This window comes from Mus caroli, unplaced genomic scaffold (assembly GCF_978045245.1).
Source record: "Mus caroli unplaced genomic scaffold, Mus_caroli_1 scaffold_11, whole genome shotgun sequence".
In the NCBI taxonomy this organism is placed as follows: Eukaryota; Metazoa; Chordata; class Mammalia; order Rodentia; family Muridae; genus Mus; species Mus caroli.
In genome coordinates, this window is record NW_028227266.1 from 121,767,463 (window position 1) to 121,783,655 (window position 16,193).

General features: G+C 44.7%; 1 protein-coding gene and 1 long non-coding RNA gene across 2 annotated transcripts in view; one reads left to right on the forward strand and one right to left on the reverse strand.

Moving 5' to 3' along the window:
* LOC147002173 (uncharacterized) overlaps positions 1-4,301 on the reverse strand; it is a 20,974-nt gene extending 16,673 nt beyond the window's left edge. Inside the window, exons 1-2 of the long non-coding RNA XR_015044513.1 lie at positions 4,067-4,301; positions 2,883-3,030 (exon numbers count right to left, since the gene is read on the reverse strand). This is a non-coding gene — a long non-coding RNA (uncharacterized LOC147002173). The remainder of the gene's footprint in view (positions 1-2,882; positions 3,031-4,066) is intronic.
* On the forward strand, positions 4,141-15,980 carry Zkscan7 (zinc finger with KRAB and SCAN domains 7). The gene is made up of 6 exons (XM_021171244.3): positions 4,141-4,365; positions 5,695-6,220; positions 7,924-8,071; positions 9,595-9,668; positions 9,965-10,058; positions 12,018-15,980. The coding sequence occupies exons 2-6, from the start codon at positions 5,813-5,815 to the stop codon at positions 13,448-13,450; spliced, it is 2,157 nt and encodes a 718-aa protein (XP_021026903.1). The 5' UTR covers positions 4,141-4,365; positions 5,695-5,812; the 3' UTR covers positions 13,451-15,980.
* The last annotated feature ends 213 nt before the right edge of the window (positions 15,981-16,193 follow it).

Consider the following 16,193-nt stretch of genomic DNA (forward strand, 5'->3'; position numbering starts at 1 on the left):
TCCTGATTTCCCCATATTCCAACCAATCAATCACACCAGATCATAAAATCTTGCAGTTCATGTACCTTACAAATTACCATCCCTGAAATACAACGAATGGGAGTCAACCCCTGGGGCCTCGAGGCCAATGCTCTCTGGTAGATTGATGTCACCCATGTACTCCTATTTGGGTGGGAAAAATATCTCTTGTTACAATAAACACTCCCATTTCATACAGGCCTCTGCGAAAATGTCGAAAAGATCTTAAATACTTACATCCCACATGCTCTATTCATTCACCATGATGGGCCTACTGCAACAAATCAAGACTGATAATGGCCCTGCCTTCATCAACATTCATTTTAAGGCCTTCTGCTCTATATGTGAAATTACTCACCCTGCAGGGATCCTTTATGATCCCCAAGGACTAGGTATCATTTAAAAAAAAATTTATTAGATATTTTCTTCATTTACATTTCAAATGCTATCCTGAAAGTTCCCTATACCCTCCCTCTGCCCTGCTCCCCTACCCACCCACTCCTGCTTCTTGGCCCTGGCATTCCCCTATATTGGGGCATATAGAGTTTGCAATACCAAGGGGCCTCTCTTCCTAGTGATGGCCGACTAGGCCATCTTCTGCTACATATGCAGCTAGAGACACGAGCTCCGGGGGTACTGGTTAGTTCATATTGTTGTTCCACCTATAGGGTTGCAGATCCCTTCAGCTCTTTGGGTACTTTCTCTAGCTCCTCCATTGGCAGCCCTGTGTTCCATCTTATAGATGCCTGTGAGCATCCACTTCTGTATTTGCCAGGCACTGGCATAGCCTCACAGGCAACACCTATATCAGGTTCCTTTCAGCAAAATCTTGCTGGCATGTGCAATAGTGTGCACGTTTGGTGGCTAATTATGGGAATGGACCCCTGGGTGGGGCAAGGACTAGGTATAATTAAAAGAGCAGACCAAACCCTCAAAACCCAGATTAAAAAGAGGCGACATTGGGCTGGTGAGATGGCTCAGTGGGTAAGAGCACCCGACTGCTCTTCCGAAGGTCCAGAGTTCAACTCCCAGCAACCACATGGTGGCTCACAACCATCCGTAACGAGATCTGGTGCCCTCTTCTGGAATGTCTGAAGACAGCTACAGTGTACTTACATATAATAAATAAATAAATCTTTAAAAAAAAAAAAAAAGAGGCAACATGCCTCTTACCCTCCTTATGTTCAGTTGACAAAGGCCCTAACAACACTAAATATTCTTAAAGTGTATAACAACACAAAAATACCCCCCCCATTATTCTTCATTGGAATCACCACAACTAATCCCAAAAATAATTCTTGGTGAGATGGTGGGAGTCCCTAGACAGGATCTGGAAGGGACCTGAACCGTCCTCATGGTAGGAAGGGTTTTGTTTGTTTATTCACACAGGATCAGCCTTAGTCTAAACACCAACACGGACACCCACCAAGAAAATGACCTGCCTATCACTGATAGTAAAGCTGTTTTGGGTTTTGGGTTTTGGGTTTTTGTGGGAAGACACATATGCCATTACAAGATGGCGCTGGCTACAGCTGTCCACCACCCATGAATATGGGGAAACAACCAATGTGCGCATGTGCAAAAGAATTTTTTTGCTGAGTTACTGCCTGGCCAGAGGCATGTTAATGAGGTACTGAAAGCATAACCAATCAGGTGTAGACATGCCTCTCCTAGGCCTATATAAGCAGCACCAGTTCTAGGGCTCGGGGTCTTTCCCCTACACAGTCAATGCTCTCCCAATAAACGTGTTGCAGAAGGATCCTGCTGTGGCGTCTTTCTTGCTGGTGAGTCAGGCGTCTCACAGGTTTTGGTTTTTTGGTTTTTTGGTTTTTGGTTTTTGGTTTTGGTTTTTGAGACAGGGTTTCTCTGTGTAGCCCTGGCTGTCCTGGAACTCACTTTGTAGACCAGGCTGGCCTCGAACTCAAAAATCTGCCTGCCTCTGCCTCCCAAGTGCTGGGATTAAAGGCGTGCGCCACCACCGCCAGGCACTCTCTGCTGTTTTAATGACACAGTCTTTGTTATATCGCAGGCCCATCCCACCACTGATCAAACCCCTTATTCTCTCTCCAACATCCACCACTGGTGTTTTTCCTTTCAGCAAACCTATGACAGCAAGAACCAGGAGCTCATGTCTGTAGACGGTGCCAACCACACATGCCAAAGCTCTATTTCTATTCCTGTCTATCCTAACCCCATGTCTGTAACCCTAACCCCTTTCTCTGCCTTCCCTATTGACAAAAGGGTCACAAAGGAGAAGCAGGCTGCCTCACAGATCAGGATTTTTTTATGGCAGCCGCTGTTATTGGTCCTATAAAATTGAACTCAGCTCTCATAGAAATGATTTCTAAGCTGTTTTTTTATTTTTTTTAATTAAGTCTGCTTGAACCCTTACAAGGTATATTAAATAAATACAAATTGATGGTTTTACATAAATAAGAAAGAAAGAAATAGCCTATTTCAAAACCTGAATAACTGTCTCATTGTTATAGATGACCCCCAGGATGGAGAATGGGAATCATGGGGAAGCTATATCCCACCAGTTGTGCTGCATGCCCCTCTGCTCATATCTCTCGATACCTGGTGCAGGCCTTCAAGTCCACATGAACCCATAAAACTATTTGTGAACAGGAAACACAACTGAGAAGAAATGCCCAATCCTGGCTACAACATGTTCAATTCGTTTCTGATCTATTGCTCCTCACATCCCATCTAAAATGCCTCTCCATGTTTTTTCTGTGCATCCCTTTTGGATCCCCTCTTAGTCATGACACCTGTTCATGCTATCTCGAATGGTTCCTCCTCAGACCCATGTTTCTCCTTTAATAAACCCTCATAGGAGGTCCCCCTCTTTGAGGGGCCCCTACCTCTGCATTCCTGTTACAGTTATTCCTCAGGTACAGGTGACCACCACTCCCAGGGTTGTACTACGAAATAGAAGGATGCTGGACCTCCTGACAGCAGAACAGGGTAGAGGGGGAAGCTCGTGTCATCCTGGAGGAAGAATGTTGTTCTCTGTAAATGAATTGAAATTGGTTGAACAAAATATTAAGACCCTTTGCATTATATCATTATATCATGTGATATATTTTTTTACTAACCTGTGAATCAAAAAAGCAAGCAGTAAGCATCACACCCTTCCACACAAAGAATCAGGGCCACAGATTGTGCTATTTGAGCCCATAAATGTGTATTTTATAAATCCAAAGCACAGGAATAAAAATATTTACCAAACTATAATAATTAAAAAGTTTCAATAAAGAAAATCATAACAATTTGAATTCTCAGAGAACTGTCCTCTGAGAGGGACCTACCCTTTTACAGTAGATAAAGTTCTCCATCTTGTTAGATAGCAAATTTTATAATACAATTAATCCTTCCTGAGACTGACACTTTGAGGTGAGATGACCTCAGAGATAAAGTTAGGGTAAAAGAGCCAAGGAAAGAACACCCTGACCCAGACTTGACCCCTAGACCCCAAGAAACAGTTCCACCAATCCTTGAGTTTGCCCCAAACTCTGACTAGAATCCCACAAATCCCAGACTGCCCCAGAAGTCCCATCCCTCAGGGAAACCTATATAAGGCCTGATTTCTCCTTATTTCCCTCCTCCTTGCCTGAGCCGAGGCAGCCACTCTTCTGGGTTTTCCCTTCCAATAAATCTATGTGAGATTTGTTGTGTGGTGTGACTTTGTGGTATTCCTTGACTCCTGATTGCCAGGGTACCTTTCCCAGGAAAGCTGTAACACTTACATCCGGGGAACCTTGGCCTGCTCAAGCAGAACTGTACAGTTGGGGGAACCTTCCCCTTAATGGAACAGAGCTGTAACACAATTAGGAATTGGGCTCTAATTGTATAGGGCATCATCAGGGACAGGCTGGTCTGTCAACGTCTGATTGTTGGAAAGTACGGCTTTTGCTTTTTTGACCTTTTTGTGTCAAGAGTGAGGTCCCTGGAATCTGAATGACTCTAAGTTCAGCATGACACCCACTTGTGCCCCAGATGTTCCCTGGGTAAAAAAAAAATCTTAGCGTTCAAGATTATTGCTCACCTTGGCAACCAAGACTTCCGGAATCCAGGAGGTACCGGACGTGACGCTCTCATGCTTCCCGTCCCGCCGTCGTTGCCATTTCCTTGTGTCCTGGAGGTGTGTGGGGCGGGTGAACCGTCACGCATGACGGTGGCGACGCGGTGGAAAGTGCGGCCCGCAGTCGCGCCGCGACGCGGGCGGTGCCCGGGTGCTTGCCCGAGGCGGAGCCGCGTCGTCCTCGTGCTGTGGTCGCTCGGCTTGGGGTCGGCTCGAGTTGTTGGCTCCCGTGCGTCAGCGCTGCACGGGGCAGGCGCGGCCAGGTGAGCGGCCACCGAGGCAGGACCGTGACTCTGGAGTGAGCCCCACGCGAGCTCGCAGATCAGATGTGCAGCGAGACCTGCCGCTTAGCACTCAGCACAGTAAGGACCGCAGGAAAGTGGCCTGTGCTCTTGTGTTCTCTCGGAGAGTTCACAGATTACTCCCATCTGTAAAAAAAAAAAAAAAAAACAGGCTCAGAGGAAAATGTCTAACCCTGGGGTCTCCAAGTGCCTGATATCTCAAACCACGGCACACATCCTAGTTGCCCCAGAGGATCTGGTTTTCAAATGGCATGCATAAACGGAAAGGAAAATGGCTTTTCCCAAATTTTGTCCACTAAACTAACCACATTCGTGTAACATATCTCTCTCCCCGTGTAACACATATGCACGCGTGCAGGACTGGGAAGCAGTCCTGCCTTTTGAATCTTCGCAGGTAACGGAGCCCCTGAGTAAACTGCAAACAATTGCATTAAGAGAAGTGATCCAACAGAGTTATGGGTGGAGAGTAGTCCGCGGGATTACTGAAGCTATAAACAGTGGTATGCCCGGAGAGACCAGAAAGGCTCCAAGTTAAGTAGAAAAGACTTCCAAAAAGTTTTAATACTAGTTCCTCCCTTTGGGTGACCCTCCAGTAGTTGAGAGGCCATGACTGGTGAGTTCTTCATAAACCAGTTGAAGTACACTGTTACAGTATGAGGTACAGCAAGGGAAATGAGCCATTGTTTTATATCTGGGGCAAACAGGAAAATATCCTTCAAGAGAGGTATTATTTATTCTGAGTCTTAACACTTAGTTATGAGTTTGTCAGAAATGAGGGGAAAAAAACAGGGAAGGTGCAGACAGGTAAAGTGTGGTCCCCACCCCCTTATTTGTAGAGTGTTAGCCCCAAACTTTTGTACATTTGACCAGCTGAGTTTTGAGCCTCCACTCCCAGCACAAGTTTATGAAAAAATTAAAGATAAATCCTATTTGAATTTCAGTGCTTACTACAGGACATATTAAATAGTTAAATCATTTAGTATTTTCTTTAACATCCATTTTCCTTGCATACCCTGCTTTGGAGGCCATTGATGCCCTTTTAATTTGGGAACTTGGGGGAAATGGTTGGAGGTGTATGTGAAAGACTGAAAGCTAAGTCTAGACATTCAGTTAGCTTTTATCCTGCAGGTGACTGGAGCCACTAATAGTTTGAGAAGGGAAGTCACTTGTAGTCATTTCTGTGTTTGTACTCTTCTCTTCCCCGGAGGCTTTGCTTTTAGCTGCAGAACCTGTTACCAGCTAAGAGCTAGGTGCTCCAGGACTCTGATCATTCTCTTTGTGTTTCTGTAGGTGACACTTTCCTCACTTCCTTTCTTGACTCTGAAAAAACAGCCCCCACAGTTTGAAGTAGAGACTCATTTTCAGTGTGCCTGCGGTAGCTGGGACCAGCTTCTTTTTTGGGATCACAATGACCATGGAAGGCAGGGGGACATTAGATATCATCCCCAGGACTGCCATGTATCAGAAGCAGGAGGGGAGCTTGACTGTGAAGCAGGAACCAGGAAGCCAGACATGGGGACAGAAGAACTACCTTCCCGTCTGTGAAATATTCCGACTGCACTTCAGGCAGTTGTGCTACCATGAGATGTCTGGGCCTCAGCAGGCCCTGAGCCGGCTCAGGGAGCTCTGCCACTGGTGGCTGATGCCAGAGGTCCACACCAAGGAGCAGATCCTGGAGCTGCTGGTGCTGGAACAGTTCCTGAGCATCCTGCCCAGGGAACTTCAGACCTGGGTACAGCTCCATCACCCTGAGACTGGCGAGGAGGCTGTGGCTATGGTGGAGGATTTCCAGAGACACCTTAGTGAGTCGGGGGAGGTAAGCAGTCAGTCTATAGGAACATCTAGAGCCACTCTCTAAACTTGGGCTAGCCTGAGAACAAGTATTCTCCCTTCCCCACACTTTTGGCTGGTTTGCCCTTAGGATTCCTGAACTTGCTCCATTGATAGGTGGAAAATAGTTTTCTGCTATAAGCCATAAGCAGAAACACAAACCCCAGCACTGTTAGTCACTGTTCTATTGCTGCAGAGACCCTGTGACCAAAGCAACTCTTATAAAAACATTTAATTGAGGCCTTGCTTCCAGTCTTTAGATGTTAGACCCTTATGGCAGGGAGCTTGGTAGCTCATAGGTTTATGTGGTGCTGGAGAAGTAGCTGTGAGCTCTATATCCTGACAGAGAGAGAGAGAGAGACAGAGACACTGAGAGAGACTGAGAAACTTCAAAGCCCACCCCAGCGGCACTTTAACCTTTTAAGTAGTACCGCTCCCTGTTGACTAAGCATTCAAATCTATGAGCCCATGGGGGGTCATACAAGCCAAGGTCTAAGTCAGGTGTGTTTCTGTGGAGGGAAGGTGCATGTGCAGGGGTGTGTACAACTTCAAGTGTTGTTCCTCTGGTGCAGAAGATCTCCGTGACCTGAATCAGTGGTTAGGCAGGTTCCTGGCCTATGATCCCTAGGGGGTCTATTATGCCTCTCCAGGGCTGTAATTACAAACATATGCTATCATGCCTGACTTTTTAACATTAGTTCTGGGAATCCCATCGTAGGTTGTCATGATGGCATGTAAAGCACTGTACTGACTGAACCAACTCCCTAGTCCTGGTTGGTTCTGATAATAAGTGCAGATGAAAGCTCTTTAGGATAGTAGCTGTAGAGATAGGCAAAAGATAGAATTTAATACACTGTAGTAACCTAATCTTCTGATCTGCTGGCAGTTAAATCCTGCTAGAGTTTGAGTATTTTACCTAGGACTCAGGCATATGGGCTTCTTTCCCTTAAGCCACCACATGAACCATTTTCAGGCAATAAACCTTATTGGAGACACACATCTTTGACTGTTCTGCTTTCCTGCGTGAACATGGATATGTATGGCTATGTTGGGTTTTTTTTGAGACAGGATTTCTTTAACCAGGGAATCAATGGTTTGGCTAGGTTTCTGGCCTATGAACCCCTAGGGGATCTGACATAGACCTAATCAAGGCTAAGTAGGCCACTTAGCCCTGTGGTTCTTAGAAGACAGCTTTTGCAAAGTGTCATAATTCTTACACACAAACATAGATACAAAGTGGCTGGTACTTAAGCAAGAGAGACAGGTGAAGCTGTCCTCCAGCTCCTACACACTTGTGTCGATGCACCTGCACGCACGTGCATACCTACATTCATACACGCAAGGAACCATTCAGTAAACAACTTGGGAACTAAGGTCCTCAGGCTAAGCAGTATTTACCACCTGAGCTATCTTAATAGCTTCACATGGTTCTTAAGCTAATGTGCCTCCAAAGACCTGTCGTGGTGGAGCTGGCTATCGCATCTGCTCTTCTAGCTCCTACAAGGAGAGTCAAGGGAGGGATGGCAGGGAAGATTGCAAGCTTTGAGATTAGTGAGAAGATAGCGGAAAGATAGTCCGGTCCTTCATTTCCTTGGCCCTTTTCCTGTGTGGGTGTCTTTGAGGTCTGGGCTCTCTGCCTTCAGGAATGTGCTTAGTACTCAGTTCTTTTTCCTCATCTCTAATCTCTAGGTTTCACCTCCAGCACAAGAACAGGATGTGCATTTAAAGAAGATGGGAGCACTGAGTGCAGCTGAGCAGTCGCCTACCACAACCTCTGATCAGGGCTTGGCCCCTGATGCACTCTTGGATCCTCCCTGTGACCCAGGAGCTGGACACGGTACTCCTCCTCAGTTCCATCCCCTAGAGTCACTTTCTTTCATCAGCCCAACTTGCACTGAAATCCCACATTGCCCCTACAGCCAGCCTCCTTCCTTAGCGACCCTTTTGTCTAGCCTCTAACTGTGCATGCATGTACTTACCAAGTTTCCCTCAAGCCAGAGCAGTCTCCTACCTCAAGCATGTACCACTGTGTACCACTGGAGACCAGAGACATGCAGTATACTATGACTGTCTTTAAGAGTTCTTATGTAGATGGCAGGGAGTCAGTCATATACATAAAAAGAAGCAACCTCATAAGATATTTGGGTGAAGCTGGGCATGGTGGATCACACCCGTCATTCCAGTACTTCAAAAGCTAAGGCAAGAGAATGTCTGAGAGCTGAAGGCAAGCCTGAACTACTTTGTAAGTTTTGCACTAGCCTGTGCTTCAGATTAATATCCTGTGTGAAACAACAACATCAACGACACACACACACACACACACACACACACACACACACCAGCTACCACAAACAAAAGATACATCTGGATGGTATCTGTCCCTAGGCATAATACTGTCACTGTAAAAGGGGATTATTAGATAACGTGCATTATGAGGCAGGGTAGGTATGGGGTTCTGGAGGAGCAAGCAAGAGATTTAACCACTAAAAAGTGGAGAATGGAGGCTGGTTGCGGTGCTATATGCCTTTAATCCTAGTACTTAGGAGGCAGAAGCAGACAGATCTCTGTGAATTTGAGGCCAGCCTGATTAATATAACAAGCTCCAGGCCAGCCAGGGACACATAGTGAGACTCGGTTTTTAAAAACAACAACAGAGGGAGAGGGAGAGAGAAAGAATGAGAAAATGAGAATGAATTTGTTGTGATCAGGATGTAGGTATGTGGCAGGTCTGACAGAGCAGTGAGGACTGGGGAGGTATGACTAAAGCCAGGAAGATCAGAAGGGTCGCTTATGGAGGGAGACAGAGCACAGAGCTAGGTTCCAGCAGTGTTCCAGATGGCAGGAGGCTGACTGAAGAAATGGCTGAGGAGTTAATGGCACTGGCTGCTCTTCCAGGCTCAATTTCCAGCACCTACATGGTGCTTCATCACCATCCATAATTCCAGTTCCATGGAATCCAACGCCACCTTCTGGTCTGCGTACCAGACACACAGGTGATACACAGTCAGATGTGCAGACAAAACACTTATACCCATTACAATAAAGAAGATATTTTAAAGGTGGGGTGTAAATCAGTGTTAGAAGTGTTAAGGAAATTAGGCAGAGAGAATATAGTTAGAAGTAAAGCTTCAGACAGGCTGGAGAGGGTCTTGGAAGGAACCTCCAGTTCTGTTTGATAAATATTGCCTGTTGTATCCTCTGAAGAGCATCCCCGGCACACTTAGGATGAGGTCTCCAGGAGAAAGCTGAGAGTCGGTGTATGTGGAGTTCCCTGGATGCTTGCAGATCCCACCATAGGCACGGGGATCTTAGGGAGCTGAGAGTGGGGCTTGACCCACTGAGTTCACCTTTCACCCCCAGAACCTGCTTTTCCCAAAGTGGAGAACTCCAGAGCCCAGGCAGTGGTTACTGTGCTTAGGATGGCCAGGCCTCAGGTGAGTGGCTCTGTTTTTCTAGAGTCCATGTCTGGGTGTGTGTGTGTCTGGGTTGGGGGAATGGCTGGGATTCACCGGTAGACCTACCCACCTGAGGTAGCCCCTTTGGCTCTCTCCTGCTTAGTGCTTCCCTTGGAGCTAGGCCCTTGCCCTTGGCTTTAACCGGTTTCATTTAGGACAGTTTTGTCCTCTTTAATGTGTCTACTACCTTTTTATTCTATGTGACTTCTGTACGCTTAAGAACTCTGCTTCTCTGGCTGGGGTTGTTTCTGAACAATAGAAGCTTATCGTTCCAGGAGACGGCAGCAAACAAGGACTATAAGCAAGAAAAGTGGAGTGTCCTGTGTGAGACGGAGGTGGTAAGAGATGAGCACGGCCTGGCCTCTCTGGGTAATGGCTCCCAGTAACTAGCCGTCTGTCCTTTACATCACAGCCCAGCCCCTGTATTCTTTTGTTTTGATTTGTTTTAACTTTTTATTATTTGCAAACATGAAGTAGATGTGTATAATGAACACCCCTGCACCTGTCACCCAGTTTAAAAATAGTCATCACTTTTTTTATTTAATGGATGATCAACAGTAGGGAGCTAACTTGGGTTTTCTCAGCCATAAGAAGGAGTCCCTTGGGTTCTGGGAGTAAAGGTCTCTGTGTTTGAGGGATTAGGAGAATGGGGACCCAGAACAGTCAGATTGGGTAGTGGGAAATGCTGGTCCTGGAGATCCAGCAGTCCACCAGGGCCAATGTGGCTGGACTGACCATGTGACTAACATGGCCGTATGCATGAACTGACCATGTGACTAACGCAGCTGTATGCATGGACCGACCATGTGACTAACGTGGCCGTACGCAGCATGTTTGTTCCCTGTACTTTTCCACTGAAACTCTTTTGACTTCTGAAACCGTCCCTATCATAGCTTCTTCTCAGCTCTGACTGCACCGTGGCTTCTCCTGGCTCCATATGCATTCAGCTTTAGATCTTACTTGCAATCATGCCCTGTTTGGGGGTCAGGATCTCCCTAGAAAGAATTCTGACCAAGACAGTGATTAGACTCTCCTCTGTGCTTTAGAAGTCATTGGCCCAGGCCACAACAGATGCTGATGACAAGCTACAGATAAGCTAGACTTGAGTCTTTCTGGTACCTGGCCCAGGTCTAATCGCCTGTCACCTCTTGAGGAATGTTCAGTTGTATAAGATTCCCTTTATAAGGCCTGAGCCCCATCCTGTGACTGGCAAACTCAGGACAGTAGCCAGCTTGGCAGAGGGTGGACATGAAGGTTACTAACCTGAGTATTGTATAGTTTCACTTGTTAAAGACACGCTGGGCTTGGCCTCATTGCATCATGGTTTAAAAGGAGCCAGCATTTGGGATCTGTTGATAACCATGAGTGGCTGCTGCAGCTTTCCCCAGGTTTTGCATTTGAATCTCCAAAACTGTAGACCAGTGTTTAACTGTTTAATTTCTTTATCTAATTGCTTTTGAATTATTTTATTATTATTTAAGAGACAAGCTCACAAGGGCATACTTTAATTTGTATATCATCAAATCACTGATGCTTCTTTTAGTTTTTATGGGTATATAGACCTGCCTTTGCCCAGTCCAGTGTCCTAACTGTGCTGTTTCCTTCAACTGTTCTGATCCCGTGTACATGCTCCATTGCCACGTCACACAGATCACTCTGTGCTCACCTCATGCTGCATGTTCCCATTGCCACGTCACACAGATCAGTCTGTGCTCATGTCATCATAATGTAACTCAGATCTGTCTGTGTTCACTTCACACCGTCACGTTAGAAAGTCTCACCACTCACCTCCAGTTTTGCCTTCTTTATTTCTTGCCAACCTTTCCTCCCTCTCTCAACCGACTTAGCTCTGTCTGGCCTGGAGCTCTGTGTGGACATGGCTGGCCTTGATCTCGCAGAGATCTACCTGCTTCTCCTCTCAGGAGCTGAGATTCAAAGCACCACCACACATGGCCTAACATCTTTTTGGAGACATGTGGAACTGTACAATGTCATGGTGGAGAAAAACTTAATTTAGCCATTCACTAAGAAGACAGTTTCACAGTGGCTCCAGAAGATGCTATAACACTGTGCTATGCAATCTCGCTTCCAGTTTGTCTCCTATCTAGACTGCATTAGCTCAGGTTTCCTCTGTCCTTGCCTTTCCTCCCCATTCTCCTCTATGTTTTAATATCCCTGAAGAAAAAAGGGGACTATTTTTTCTCTGTTTCTCAAATGTTGTCTCATTTCTTAGCAATATAATATGACCTTTTTTTTTTCAGCTACAAAGCAAATAAATACATGAATAGTAAAGAAGTTTTTTTTTTTTCTTATTTCTTTTGGCAACAGGTAAGAACAGGATAGGAAGTTCTGAGTTCAGTCCAAAGCAGGACATTTCTAAAGGATCACATTCACTTGACGCATCCTCAGAGGGACTCTTTGGAGCGGCACTGGTAGAGAGAGAGTCTGGTGATATCTGCAAAGATCCTTTAGCACAGATGGAAGGGCATCCCTCAGATGAAGAAGGCAGCAGACTAGAAAGTGGTTTCTTGGAAAAGGAAGATAAAAATTCTACAAATGACAGAAATGAGGGATGTAAAGATGTAGGGGAACATCCAGAAATGCCCTCCAGTCCTGTTGAGCATCAGGGAGAAGCAAAGAGGCAGAAGTCCTATCAATGTGATGAGTGTGGCAAAGTTTTTAACCAGAGCTCACGCTTCCTTGGACATCAGAGAATCCACGTTGGAGAGAGACCCTTTGAATGTAACAAGTGTGAGAAGACCTTTCAACAGATATCTCAGCTAATTGTTCACCTCAGAATACACACTCAGGAAAAGCCTTATGAATGTTGTGAGTCTGGGAAGACTTATTGTCACAGTTCCCACCTTATTCAACACCAGAGACTCCATAATGGAGAGAAGCCTTATAAAGGTAATGAATGTGTAAGAGCTTCCATTCAGAGTTCCCAGCTCCTGGTCCACAAGAGAACCCACACTGGAGAGAAACCTAATGAATCTGGTGAGGCATTCATTTGGAATAAAAGTCTTATTCAACATCAGGTCCTTCACATTAGTAAGAAGCCCTATGAGTGTAATGAGTGTGGGAAAGCCTTCTATACCAACAGAAATCTTATTGACCACCAGAGAATCCACACTGGGGAGAAGCCTTATGAATGTATTGAATGTGGCAAGTCCTTCAGTCAGAGTAAGTGTCTTACTCGACACCAGAGTCTCCACACTGGGGAAAAAACATACAAATGTAGTGAATGTGGGAAAGCCTTCCGTCAGAACTCTCAGCTCATTGACCACAAACGAGTTCATACTGGTGAAAAGCCTTTTGAATGTAGTGAATGTGGTAAGAAATTCAGTTTAGGTAAATGCCTTATTCGGCACCAGAGACTTCACACTGGAGAAAAGCCCTATAAATGCAGTGAGTGTGGAAAATCCTTCAATCAAAACTCTCACCTCATTATACACCAGAGAATTCACACTGGTGAAAAACCTTATGGATGTAATGAGTGTGGGAAGGTCTTTAGTTATAGTTCTAGCCTTATGGTTCATCAGAGAACCCATACTGGTGAAAAGCCCTATAAATGTAAAGATTGCATGAAAGCCTTTGGTGACAGTTCACAGCTTATTGTGCACCAGAGAGTTCACACTGGTGAGAAGCCTTATGAATGTGCTGAATGTGGGAAAGCCTTTAGTCAGCGTTCCACCTTTAATCACCATCAGCGAACTCACAATGTCGAGAAGCCCTCAAGTCTGATTCAGGCAGTATCTTAAGGCATGGTTTCCTGAGACAGAATAAAGAATTCTGAGTTAATTTGTTTAGAAGAAGGGAGCTGGGCAGTGGTGGTGCATGCCTTTGATCCCAGCATTTGAGAGGCAGAGGCAGGTGTATCTCTGAGTTCTGGGACAGCCAAAGGTACACAGAGAAACCTTGTCTTGAAAAGCCCCCCCCCCCCATAGGATAGTTATCTTATTCTCTTTCAAATGAGTGCTTTCTATCTGGTATTTGATCACAAAGACAGGATAATAGGAACCATATATTTTATTTACTTCTAGCTTTTTCTTTTTTAAAACTATCTTAAAATATATCTCATTAAAAATATATATATCTCATTTTTAAATTTTGTGTTCCACAATTTGTGATTTTCAAGCACAGAGATAATACCTCCTCTACTTCATTCTAACCTATGCATTTCCTCATTTATTTAAAGACCGACTGTAAGACTCTCATCACTTTTACTTCTTGCCTAAAGCTCTCTGCATTTACTTTGTCCCTGATACTTTTTATGTGGATGGATGTTTTGCCTTCATGTATGGATGAGGACCACTTAGGTGCCTTGTATCTACAGAAGAGGTCATCAGACTACAGCTGTCAGCCACCCTGTAATGGTGGGGATCATCCTGAGTCCTCTGGCAGAGCAGCCAGTGCTCTGAACTACTGAGCCATCTCTCTAGCCCTCACATTTGTTTTTTATTTTTTTTAAGTTTTAATTTTAATTTTTTGGTTTTTTGATACAGGGTTTCTCTGTGTAGCCCTGGCTGTCCTGGAACTCACTTTGTAGACCAGGCTGGCCTCGAACTCAGAAATCCACCTGCCTCTGCCTCCCGAGTGCTAGGATTAAAGACGTGCGCCACCACGCCCGGCAACATTTGTTTTTTAAAGGTAGTCTAGTATTCAGCTTATCACTTATGTCCCCTCCCCAGGGAAAAGAAATCCCTTTTAGTTATTAGTGTTTCTTCATAACTTTGAAGATCCATCTAATTTAAGGACTTTTAACTTTTTGTTTATTTTTAAATGGAGTGTATTTGTCTATGTCTGTACCTGTGAGTGCACTGGTTTTAGAGGACAGGAGAGAACATTGGATCCCCTAGAGCTGACATAGGTGCTGGGAATTGAACTTGGGTCCTCTGCAATAACAGTACATATTCTTAACCACTGAGCTATCTCTCCAGCCTCAGGACTTTTTTTCTTTACATGCTTTTAAACCTCTGTTGATCTTATTTCAATGTTTTGAGTTAGTTGGTGCTATATTGGTACAACTATTGAATTCCCTTATAAGAATTTATACACTTTAACACCAGCTTATAGGCTCATTGTGTGTTTATATTTTTCATAGATAGTTATATTGATTTCTAAGTAAGTTTTAAACCTTCACCCAAATAATTCTTAAATTAGGGACATACTTTCCCTTCCCCCAAGCTTTTAAGGTTAGAGGTGTGTCTGCAGTGTCACATACCTTAAACCCACTAATATCGTCTATATCTACTATAACTATTGGTTTATTATCTTTACAAAGCTAATTGTGTGTGTGTGTGTGTGTGTGTGTGTGTGTGTGTGTGTGAAACAGAGACAGAGCATATTTTTGTACTATTCAGTTGTACAATCATGCCCACTCTTAGATGTGCCTTGTGCTGTACACGTTCTTGCTAAACACATTCTGGCTCTTCAGTGATCAGATTGAGACCACAGTCAGAATTTACTACAAATGCTTGTTGACATCGTAGCTGCACCAGGGTTATAGACATACACTCCCATGAATTTCTGTGTGTATTCTGGAGATATGCATTCAGGCCCTCGTGCCAGATGGCAAGTACTCTGCTTACTAAGCCATCTCTCTAGGCCCAGCATACACACATTTTCAGGAAACAATCTGAAAGAAAATGTGGGGAAACTTTCTATTCTAATATATAGTTATTGGCCCCTAAGTGTACGTATGATATAGAAAAGCAGTCTTCCTCCGGGTGGGGTGGCACATACCTGTAATCCTAGCATTTGGGAAGCAGAGACAGATCTTTTTGAGTCGAAGGTCAACTTAGACTACATAGCAAGTTCCATGCCAGCCATGTTGAATCACTGTCTTCAAAGGAGGTGAGAAGGTAGGTATGACTTAGGTATTCTTTAAAAGTTACATTTTATGTACATGTACAGGAATCCATGGAGATTACAAGACAGCTTGTGGGAGTTGGTTCTCTCAACCAAGTAGATCCTACAGATCAAAGTCTGAAGTTGGGTTGTCAGGCTTGGCAACAAGTGCCTTCACCTGCTGAGCCATATCACTGGTCCTCAGTTTAATATTTAAAAACTCCCCACTCACATAGGGATATACTGTGGGACACACTACGACATACTACAGCTTTCTATGATGAGATGTTTTCTCTGCTTTGTTGTTTGTGTGTATTGTGTTTTATTTTGGATGTGGGGGAGGTTGCAAGGGGTGAAGGGTGGATATGGGGACAGGGAAATGAATAGGACTGGAGTGCATGATGTGAAACAACAAATCAATAAAACGTTTTTAAAAATCTACCTGCTCGTGTGTGTGTGTGTGTGTGAGTGTGTGTGTGAGTGTGTGTGTGTGAGTGTGTGTGTGTGAGTGTGTGTGTGAGTGTGTGTGTGTGAGTGTGTGTGTGAGTGTGTGTGTGAGTGTGTGTGTGTGTGTGTGTGTGTGTGTGTGTGTGTGTGTGTGTGTGTGACAGCATGTATGTGGAGACCAGATAAGAACTTAAGGAATTGGTTCTT